The sequence below is a fragment of the Vipera berus genome (genome assembly GCF_964194415.1).
Source record: "Vipera berus genome assembly, chromosome: 6".
NCBI lineage: Eukaryota > Metazoa > Chordata > Lepidosauria > Squamata > Viperidae > Vipera > Vipera berus.
Window position 1 is genome coordinate 51,755,324 of NC_138208.1, and position 12,121 is coordinate 51,767,444.

A 12,121-nucleotide genomic window follows, 5' to 3' on the forward strand; every position below is an offset into this window, starting at 1 on the left:
AATTATACATTGTTCATAAAATTGTGAGTTATACAGTTATACTTACAAAATCACAGTAACAAAGATGTCTCAGTACTGTTCTTGAAAGGAAAATGTCATTTGCCAAGTTTACCAACTTTTAAACTTTCCTCAATATAAAAATAGTTCCTGAACTAATCACAACACTCTGGATGAGTCCTCCACCCTTTAACCTAAGCCCCTCTAAGGCAGCAGTGCCAAAGCTATCTGAGCCCTTCCAGGAATCACAAACAATTAGACCTGATATAAGAAACTATCAAGTCCCCGAGATCACAAAGATAAAAACATTCAAAGACTAAAAAATACTGGGATACTCAACTGCAAGAGAAAACCTAAAGCTCCTAAGTTAGTGCAAAGTAAATTCCTATGCAGTCCCTCTGACCAATTTTGGCTGAGAATAGAATTGGATTAATGCCCACTTCAGCTGAGTTTCATCCCTTTTGATCCTGGATTATCCAGCTGCTGCCCTTTTGACAGCCTTCCCAGGTAAACCAGATACAAAACACAACTAGTTGAGCTAAATCTACTTTATTATAAAGCTACATTAACAGAATCTTGCAACTCTGAAAATACAAATTTCCTGCCCTTCATCTGCTTGTTCCGTTAGGATGGGTCCTTCCTTAGTTTCTTTCTCTGATCATTATGTAACTGCAGGCTCCTGCCCCTCTTATCTGATTGCTTCCTAGTCAGGATCTCTTCTCCTATTTCCTCAAAGTCACCCATACATTCCATTACATCCAGTGGTGGGATTCAAATATGTATACCCTTGACTGAAGATCGGTACACTCCTTCTATCTGGGATGGTCATCCTCTTCCACCCAGCGCGCAGCTTTGGGAGGGACGCACATGGAGCGGTGAGGGAGGAAGGGGACACCCGCCTAGCCAGCCAGATCAACCAAATCAACCCTGGTGATCAATGGGGTGACAGACGTTGCAGCCAGATCGCCCTCACATCCAGGGATTCTGAGCCTGGGCAACAAAAAATTAGCTACCGGTTTTGCCAAAGTGGTGCAAACTGGCTGAATCCAACCATAGATTACATCACCTTCTTCAGACTCATCCTTCCCTCCCGAGTTCTCAGGGGAAACAGGTTGTGGGCTATGAAAACAAATAGATCTGTCCCTCCCCTCTTCTCCAAGCAACTCAAGGTGTCCTATAAATCAGGTGGCAGCCAGCCCTTCCTTGGGAATCTTCTGATTCTGCCCTCTCATGTCTTGTATACCTGATGTGGAAGAAGCTGAATCATTTCCTCCTAGTTGTTCTCTTGGTACATACAATTACAGGAGCAGTTGCTTTCTCTTCCATTGCTCATCTGTGTGCTCTTTTAGGAAATATAGGAAATTTAAAAGGAAGAGATATAGACTCTTATTTTAATGTGTAATCAATATAGAATACTTTATTGGCTAAGTGTGATTAGACACACAAAGATTTTGTTTCCAATGCATAAGCTCTCAGTGTACATGCAAAATAATAATACTTTGATATCATTATAATTATTGATAACAATGTCAAGCATGGAAAATCAGGAAGCATATGCCCTCTAGAAGAATCTGAACTACTAATGGTCAAAGCAAATAGGTGGTAGATGAAGAGTCAATGGAATTCAAGGTGGGCTGGATTTAGATCTCTTGTAGGTGATGACACCCTTGAACCCTCCCTCAGGTCCAGCCTGGTCATCTCCTACATAACTTGTAATGATTAAGGGCCCATTCCTGTTTCTTTGCTATAGAACAAAGTCACAAACATTAACAAAACCAAAGTTCTTTATTGAATTATAAAAGTGGTCAGGTGTTTGTATCTCCAGTATCTACAGAGGATCTCTTTGAATTAAAGATGTAACTTTTTCTAGAACAAACTATATTTACAGAATGCTTGTCTCTCTCCCTGTATCCAACCTTTATAATATATGAGCTGGAAACAATTGCCCTACATGGCAAACTCTGCAAGCTTCAGTACAAGTCAATTTATAAGTGCTGTAAATGGCTGTTTGATGATTAAAAAACCCAACTCTTTACATATCCCCTCCCCATAATGTATATCTGCACCACATCAGTTATCCTCAATGAAACATTTAATTAAATTTAGTTAATATTTTTCAAGAATGAAGAGTAATGTCTTAAATATTTATTCTGACATCATAATTAGACTCTTAGAATGGAAATGCAATCTGCATGTAAGATAGTTTATCTAGCAACAAAACACTGTGAACGAGGAAGTTCTGAATCTAAATTTGAATCCTAGCTGAATAAAATACACTGATTTGTTTGTTTCCTTATTTATAATCCCCATTTATCTGGCTGTACACTGGTACATAATTTTGTTCAGCACTTTGGCTTCAACTATTTCTTAAACATTTTCATAAATCCTGGTGAAGTAATGTATGGCCAATGAATAGAGAATTCCACTCTTGGTGTCCTATCTAAATGAAACACCTTAAAATGTAACCTGAGATTAATTGATGGTTGTCTCTCTAATTCATAAGGAAGCAGTGAGAATTGATGTTTGCATGATGTTTCTAATTACAGCGTTTGCATATTATGATGGTTAAGATAATGTCTGTAAAATATACCTTTAAGTATTTATTATTCTTATGTGTTCATGGAACTTTTGTCCCCTGTAAATAATAATTTTCTGAATATATTTAGCTACTTAATGGCTAAAGGAGTTGCTGTCTTTTAACCTATGATCCCATGTTTCAAAACTAGGACAGATTCAAGCAGAAGTCTGCTTTGCTACTGATTCAGTTTTTCAATATTCAGCCTGTAGTACAGAGAAACACCCTTATGCAGGTAGGCCTCACAAATGGTCACTTAGTGACCATTCAAAGTTATGACGGACCTCCCTCCATAGTTAACCAATTGCATTGTCATGGTTCTGATAAATGAAACAGTTCAAACATTGACATGCATACTGTATTGGGTACTTGGCAACTGGCTCACCTTTACAATCATTTACAGCCTCCTGCGGTCATGAGTTTTGACATTTTTGCTGGTTTTCAGCATTTATTTACAGTTTTCCCCAAAAAAATCCATTAGACAAGAGAGATTTGCTTAATGACCACCATGTTCACTGAATGACCACTGTGTTCACTTAACAACTGCCAAAAAATACGTTGTAAAATTGGATGCAGTCACATGGGGACCCGCTTAACTACCACAATGACTTACAACCATAATTCTGGGATCAATTATAGCCATTAGCCAAGGATGCCTATATCTTCTCTTAATGTGGAAGTTTAGACTATTTGTATTATATGGATTACCCACTCAAGTAGAATTCATCATTCTTTGGCATACCATCTAAAAGGATTTCAATTCTGATTTGGTCTAGTTTGTAGTTTGTTTTAACAAAGGACTTACAATTCAACTATATGCAATTCGCAATCTTATTATTTTGATCCGATGCACTAGATCAGGGGTAGGCAACCTCGGCTCTTTTATGACTCATGGACTTCAACTCCCAGAATTCCTGAGTCAGCTAGATCTTAACTTTCATAGCTCCTTATAGAACAATAGTTAAAATTCAGAATGAAATATCTCATGGCCTACAGTTCACTTGTCAGATGCTAAGGAATATGAAGCAACAGAGCTCAATGTGTTCATTAAGACCATACAGAAGAAAGGGGGAGTAATGAACTCTGACCTCTTATCAAGAGGGAAGTTGATACATGTTAAGGGCATAAACATATTCAAATTAATGTGGTTACAAATTCTAAGCCACAGTTAGCTAAAGTGCCCTTAATAATTTTCTCAAGCAGCTCGGATAGATTGGGTCTGCAGAGAACAGCTCCACAATGCATATACCAGTTTTCCCAATATCTTCTTTTGATGGGAACCTGAAAATGTCTACTAACAATAATTTAAATTTGAATAGGCAATACCTTACATTAATAATTTTCTTATTTTTTATTTGATTTCATCTAATGAAATTTAAAACAGAATCTAAAAATCATGTATTAATATTAGCTCTTGTTTTGCCATATCAGTTCATTTTGGGAATCTTTATAAAATTACTAGAAACATTAAAATGCTGCCCAAAACAGCCCGCTTCAGCTGATATACAAGTTGATGTTTGTTTTGTTTATACTGGGTACAACACTGCAGGCTCACATAAATCATGGAACTTGTAGACATCAAAGCACACTAAAACCAGAACACTTGAGTATTTAAAAGCAATGCACAATACACATTTAAGTATTATTTGTTGACTGTCAAAATAAAGTACTTTTGTGCCAACACAAAATCCAATGAAGATGTTTATATGAACCTAAACTGAGGGCCTCATTTGCAGTCCATTTAATAGTTCATCATTATAGAAGATTTCTCTTTTCTGATTCACTACAATGAGCTCTTTTTTTATAATGCATTGAGTTTCTCATTCCCCTTCCCCCACCAATACAATACAATGAAGTTATGCGTAGGATTTAAGATCCCAAACATTTGAGGGATGTTTCTGCTTTTATCTTAGTTCTTTCTATACCACAATCTAATTTATTTAGATGTGCACCCAAAACTGGAACTGGATTTCATATTAATCATAATTAAATTATGACAATTTAACAATGTGACACCACTTGACATAATGTTATATGTTATTTAGTTGTTACACTAAATTTTAATCCGTTTCATAAAAAGCACATAGAATTTCTTGCACTTCCCATTAATTATATTTAATGGACAAATATTCCTGATTATTTCATGAAGGGGATGGAAACTTATAAAAAATTCAACAGTGAACTTCTAATCAATAATTAAAGTCAAATTTTGGCCATTATACAGTATAAGCACTATTTATTGCAGGTCATTGTGACAATTTAAGGCATGTACACTGATTTCTACAATTTAATATATATTGTTCTGATAATTGTCAGAATATATGAAGGACAGAAGTATATTAGTAGCTGTTCCTGAGCTCTTTTGCATATAATTTGTAAAGGAAGACATTCACATAGGACATCCCTTTGATGAAATTAAGAACAAAGAATGTGGGATTCAATAACATTTATCTGGAGGCTAAAACATATAGGGAACAGTTGCTGAAATTGGGTATGTGTAGTTTAACGAAGAGAAGAGTGAGGGGTGACATGATAGCAGTGTTCCAATATCTCAGGGGCTGCGACAAAGAAGAGGGAGTCAAGCTATTCTCCAAAGCACCTGAAAGCAGGACAAGAAGCAATGGATGGAAACTAGTCAAGGAGAGAAGTAACGTAGAACTAAGGAGAAACTTCCTGACAGAACAATTAACCAGTGGAACAACCTGCCTCCAGAAGTGGTGAATGCTCCAACACTGGAAGTTTTTAAGAAGAGACTGGACAGTCATTTGCCTGAAATGGTATAAGGTTTCCTGCCTGAGCAGGGAGTTGGGCTAGATGACCTCCAAGGTCCCTTCCAACTTATTATTATTATTATTATTATTATTATTATTATTATTATTATTATTGTTGTTGTTGTTGTTGTTGTTGTTGTTGTTGTTGTTGTTGTTGTTATTATTATTTTGTTTTACTGATTGCATTTGCAACTTAATGTTCTAGTCAGTTTATCATTCTTTTAAAAAATCTACAGTAGTTTAAATGTTCACAGGCCTCTCTAATACATAACCTTTAAAAATGAAACTTTCTTTATCTAGGTAGTTTCCACAATACATAATTTTTAAAGAGTTAACAATAAAAACAACAATACTCTTTTGATCTTTATTCTGTAAGCATCCCCACAAATGCACTATTAATTCTTTTTTATGGAAATACAATCATTTGGGTTACATTTTTCACAAACAAATTAAATTTGATTTAATTTGTTTTATAAACAATCAGACCCTAGTGAATTCTGCCTAGGGCTTCAGTAATCTCCAGTTTTACAGAATATGGCATTTTGAAATTTAAAAAGTCATAATTGACTTATCTTACACTTCTAAGAGAAACATTCATGTTTCTCTATAGAAGACATATGTACTGCTTTCTCGCTTAAAACTTTCAAATGAGTCAATTGCATTTGTAATCAGCCTTTTTTTGTTATTGAGTATTTATTTCTTACTATACTGACTGTAAAATTGTAAATATTTTCATGTCCTGCTTCTTCTATTTGTTCTCTATATGTAAAGAAGCATTTTCATTTAGGGCCTATTTCTGGTACCACAGGTATAAGAAAATAAATGTTGCTTCACAGTTCTATTCATTTATATATAAGTATTTTATTCACGAATCATTAAGATGATTCTTGTTTTTTCTCTGGATTATGTAAGATTATCCACAAGTCCATGTAATTTTCTCTACTTGAATGAAATCATTTTTTTTCTTCTTCAGACAGTAGATAATTAAAGAATGAAATACAGCATACAGCCATACAGCAAAATATCTTCCTGAAGGTTAAATTAGTTCACTTCCAGATATTACTAAGAATGCTTGCAAGTCTGATCAGTCATGCTAAGATCTAACTAATGAGAAAATGTTTTAAAAATTGCTGATTCCTTTAGAGTGCCATTTTTATATTAAATACAGTGTGTAAGAGAAGAGGGCAAAATTCTCTGTCTGCTCTACTTCTCTTGTCAGAGGTGGTTTTACCTGGTACCTCTTGGCCTAGCTCTAACACTTGGATTTTCATATAAATAAGCAAGAAGCAGACTCAGGTTCCCCACAGCAGAGTGTGCCACTTTTGGGTTAGTCATGCTCCATTCTCAGATCCTGTTTCATTCTGGGTCCCATCCCACTTCGGCATTTGTTTTAAAATTCTTTTCCACCACAGGCATTCAGTACTCAATAGCTAGCGAGCAAACATGGGTCTTCATTGGGCAGCATCAGAAGGATTGTTCCTTTACGTTTCAGCAGGAAATGAGAAGCTGATTTATTTCTGTACATCATGTGTTTCCATGGTATGCATGTTCAAACTTAACTATTTTTTTTGTTCTGGCCTCCTATAGCTACATGTATGTCAGCATGCTAATAGAGGGAGTGATATGGTATTCATGCTAAGACAAGTCATATATTTCATGTTTGTTTTCAACTTATCACTTTTTCCTCAAGTGCTGTTGAAAACAAACACAACTAACTATTGGTGATTGCTCGCATTACATTTCATCTCCTACGTGATTTGCTTCCCTTATCTGAAACAAGCTTTACTGAGAGTCAGATAAGCATAATTTTCAACCTCAAGTCTTTCAAGTAAGACATCCTTCTCAAAAATCTAACCTTCTTAATGACTTAGTCCACTAAAAAGAAGACTATAATCTATGAATAACTCTAACTTATAGCATGTTCCATAGAGAGAGCCAGGCAGTAAGCATCACATTCAGGATAAGGGATACTTTTACAAAGACATGATGGATTGATCACGCTGGCTATGCCACATGCTTCTAAAGAAAGTGAACGGTGAAAATAAAATATTCTATTTGATGTAATGGATAATTACTATGATAAGATGTTTTCACATTTTGACTACACAATTTGTGAAGATATGAAGGCATGATTGGAGATGTTTTTGGAAAGCAACATTATCACTTACCAGAAAACAAGTAAGTGTTGCTTTCCAAAAACATCTCCATTCATGCCTTCATATCTTCAGAAACTATTGAAAGAATGCTAAGGTATCCCATAAATGGTGTAGTCAAAATGTGAAAAACCACAATTGTTTTAGAACCAGACTGACAACCACTGCTAAAATCATTCATTTTTCTTTAAAAAAAAAGCTGGATCAGTCCTCCCTCCTCAAATGTCCTCAGGTGCTGGTTATTAAGATAAAAGAAACATAACAGTCTAGCCATACTTATATAATGCAAATTCTAAAACATGTCGCCGAAAAATAAATGTGATTCTGTAATTGAGCATGCCATGACACTACGGCTGAGAATTTTTAACATCACAACTATTTATATAATCCTTGATAATTAAATTTAGTATCCATGATAATCCAATACAACCCACTGTTCAATATATGACAAGGAAAGGATGTGCCCTTTCTATGTTGCCCAGAAGCATTTGGCTATTTAGCACTGAAAAGTCCAGAATGGCTGAAGACAAGTTTCTGAACTGCTCTAGGAGGCTTCTGCTTACAGTATGTTGGTATAATCTCACATGTGTGTTGAAGAGTAAACACTGCAATATTTATTGAAATCAGTTAGAATATATAGATGCTTTGACTTCATTGAAGGCATCTGGAAAAAGGAATCTATACACCAACCTGTTGCAGTAGGAGGATTTGTAAACAGGAATCATAGATAATGATTTGGTTAGTGCATTTCTTGTTAAATACTTTTTTTTTAATTTGATATATTATTTCAAATTTATTTTTAAGACAGTTTCACTAATGTTATTCTGGATTCACGAAAGTGTACTGAGCTCCCCCACTCTTAGAAACATGACTTATAGGATCCTCAGTTAGCAAAAAGCATCTGTAAAGTTGCAGATGTAGCACTGTCCAGGCATCCCTTGTGTCTAAGCCCTAGAACTAATATCAGGAAATCCAAAAGCTCGACATTCCAATAACAATTGTGACAGGTAAATCCTACTCATAGCCAAATTAAGTTACGATGCAGCAAAAGCAAGATACTGATGATCTCATTACCATTCTAACTTTAAAATATCAATTTTCCATCTCTCTTGCCAGCTCTTGAATGACCAGACACAGATTTCTAGCAGGAACAGACTCTTGCCAAATTTGTTATAGTATAGTGCAGGGGTAGGCAACCTTGGCTCTTTTATGACTCGTGGACTTCAACTCCCAGAATTCCTGAGCCATGCTGGCTCAGGAATTCTGGGAGTTGAAGTCCACGAGTCATAAAAGAGCCAAGGTTGCCTACCCCTGGTATAGTGGCTCACTGAAGGATGCTTCTGTCTACTTTCTGCCCTTCATTACTGCACCTGTTTACAGGATTAAAAGTGATCAAGCAGTTAAATGAAGGACAGATTCTTTGGGCTTTAATAACAATCCCTTTCTCAGGAAAACAAGGGTTAGGGTTAGTCCCACTCACATTTCTAGCCAAGTATAAGTCTTTGGACCCTGCTGTTTATACAGGTTCACTCAGAAGTAACTTCCAGTGTGCACAACAGTTATGTGGATTCATGCTTGTGTAAATTTACACATAATTATAACCTAAATCAATTATTTCCAGTATAAGGTTCAAAATAAAGCAGAAAACACATCTCAAAATATTGTTTGGTCTACAGCTCTCAGTATCATAGGAATATACCTGTCTAGTAATATCCTTTCACCATTTATGAATGCCAGCACAATGCTGAAGAAAAGTCAAAGTACACACAGGTACTGAGAAGGATCAGAATATATTAACTAAGGAAAGCAGGAAAGTTTTCATTGTGAAGGATGCTTTTCAACAGAATCAAAACAGAAACCAAACTCTAATTAGGATTACAAAAATCAGAAGAAACGAACTAAGGTAACAGAGAGATTCCCACACTAACCTCACTCTCCCCTTTTGCCAAGGTGAAGGGCTTTGGTGAATCACTCTCACATCACTTGTACACGACGGTATTTCTTCCAACACACTTCAAGAACACCAGCAGTTAAAAAGAATTACACAATTCCAGAGTACGCAATTTTCCGGATTGGGGGGGGGGGAGAGACTGGTAGAAACAAGCACGATAGGAAGACAGGGGAAGGGGCAGAGAAAAACTAATAGAAACATTCCCCCCCCCCCGAAATATGGGGAGATTAATATTTCTTCGGTTCCCCCTTTCCCATATATCACCCCAATGTCATACAACGTATGGAAAACGTTGGGAGCGCTCGGGCAAACTTTGGAAAAAGTTTAGGTAGCCAGCAAGAGAAAAGTTTAGGTGGTCAGCAAAGTCCCCCCCTTTCCCCCCCCTTCCAATGTTACAAGTCTTCGCCGTTTACAGCGGGACCAACAGTCACCCCCATCCCCTCCCTGCCCCGTTTTAAGATAACAGCGCTTTTACGTTTGTTGTGAACTTTCGTTCCAACCTGGGATATATTCTGCCATCATCCATTCATCCAGGACGACATTTTAGAAGTAATCATCTCTTCAAAGACTGCTTCGCAGCCTAGATTAATAAGGCGATTGTGCTGCTGGGTACATAATCCGATTTTATACCCTGAGGTTTTTTTGTTTGTTTGTTTTGCTTCCCCCCCCCTTTTTTTTTTTTAAAAGAGCAAGCGTAGGAGGAGAAAAACTTTGGAAAGTTTTGAAATTGCTTTGGGAGAGATTCACTTCTACCAGGCAATGGCGGAGCAGAGGTAAAGTGGGTAGCTGAAAGTATACGCCCCCTTCCATCACAATCACTTTAGAGACATCTGTTTCCAAAAAAAAAACTTACGTTAACCTTTGGAATACACAGAGATCTGGGATTGAAGTGGTACAGGCTGACACTTTGCTCAAAAAGAGACGAGCAGGTCCTCCGACGAAAACAGAGCTGAGTTTCAGTCCTCCCCCTTACCTGTTTTTGTGGCGGGTCTTTAAGAGATTCCTTCCAAAGGGAGACATGGTGAGACCCAAAGGCAGCAGGAGAACATCAAACTCGGGAACTAGGCTGGGGGCAGTGGATGATGAGCCGTCTCCCTGCGCGCTTGCTGCTGCTGCTGCTGCCGCCGCCGCCGCTGCAGTTCCAGCTTGTTAATAGTCACCCAGCGTCGAAGTTGTGCAATCCGTTGCTAACTTTGAACTCCTGCCTCTTGTTGTTGTTGCTGCTCTTTTGGAGCCCTGCCCAGTTGTGAGCTGGAAGGAGGCATTTAGGACAGGGGAGAAGGGAATGAAAGCAAGAACAAAGGGAGGGGGAGGGAAGAAGTGGGTGGGTGGGTGGGTGGGGGACTCTAATTAGACGCTCTTTCTGACTTCACTAACGAAACACCCCTAGCTTGCCGAAGATTCAGGACTTGGAGCAGGCAGGAAAGAACTTCCCTGCGAATGTACAGCAAGGTCGTGGCAATCTTAACCAGAGGACAGACACTACCGCTTACCCCTTCTGAGCTAAGGGATGACCTTGTCTCTCATAGTTCAGGCAGTGTTCTGCTTGTCCACATGAACTTATTGAAAACCCAACCTGATTGGAAAACCTTTGAGCTTCATATAACTCTCCGTCAGAAAAGGAGGGAAAGGGAGAATAGATGGGGGAAGAAAAAAATGAAGGTGAAATTGCAGTAAACTCATATATGATTCCTATAGTCCATTGGTAATGTGCAATATGGTTTAAGTTTACAGACCACATCGTCTTGCTTCACTGTGGTGTGTTTGGGTAAAGCAAGGCACTGATGTATAAACTCTGATTTATGACTTAGTGTGAACAGTCATTGTGGTATATTAAAAAAAAAACCCCTATGGGGAAGCAATTCATAGGATATCGCAGCATGCTAGACCAACCAAATAGTTCCTAATAGAAAAAAAATAAAAATCTGCTTGTTATTAAATTAGCAGAATTATGAATGAATTTTATTCCAAAGCGAGGTAATATTGCTGAGTATACTTTCCCATTAAACCACATTTCCCCTTTTAATTCCTTGGAAGAATGACTGAGGGGACTGTGGGAAGTTGGGATAATAACCAGAGAAATCACTTTCTAAGCTCTACTAATGTGATTTGGTCTTTTGTGTAACACTATATTTTTCCCACTAACCAACTGGAGGATATGAGATCACAGGTTTTCCACTGATAATGTCAGTAGAAAAAAATATTTCTAGGGACTGTGCTGTACAGTAGGAAAAAGTGGTTGGGCCATCCTGACAGTTTTATGGACCATAATTTTGCAAGCAACATCTAAGATTGTCAGCATGTTATTGTTGTATTATTGTAATTAATTTTCTTGTGTTGGGTATTTTTAATCCAGTTTTCTTCGTGTTGCAATTGGCTGGATAGATAATAGACAGACAGACAGACAGACAGACAGACAGACAGACAGACAGACAGACAGATAGTTAGATAGAGTAATAGATAGAGTGATAGATAGAATGATAGAGTGATAGAGCAATAGATAGAGTGATAGATAGCTCTACTTAGAGAGATAGCTATAGACAGATATTCTACACACATGCTTCATGTTATTGTTGGCTCCTAGTAACTGCCTGGACAAGTTCCTGTGTTTTCTTGGCAAAATTTCAGACATGGTTTGCCTTTGTCTCCTTCTTTGCCTTTGTCTCCTTCCTAT

At 37.4% G+C, this 12,121-nt stretch overlaps 1 protein-coding gene across 1 annotated transcript in view; it reads right to left on the bottom strand.

Moving 5' to 3' along the window:
• Positions 1-10,613, bottom strand: part of RASSF9 (Ras association domain family member 9) — a 35,287-nt gene extending 24,674 nt beyond the window's left edge. Inside the window, exon 1 of the mRNA XM_081332028.1 lies at positions 10,421-10,613. Coding sequence (XP_081188154.1) covers positions 10,421-10,467 — 47 coding nt within the window. The 5' untranslated portion in view covers positions 10,468-10,613. The remainder of the gene's footprint in view (positions 1-10,420) is intronic.
• Positions 10,614-12,121: the final 1,508 nt, after the last annotated feature.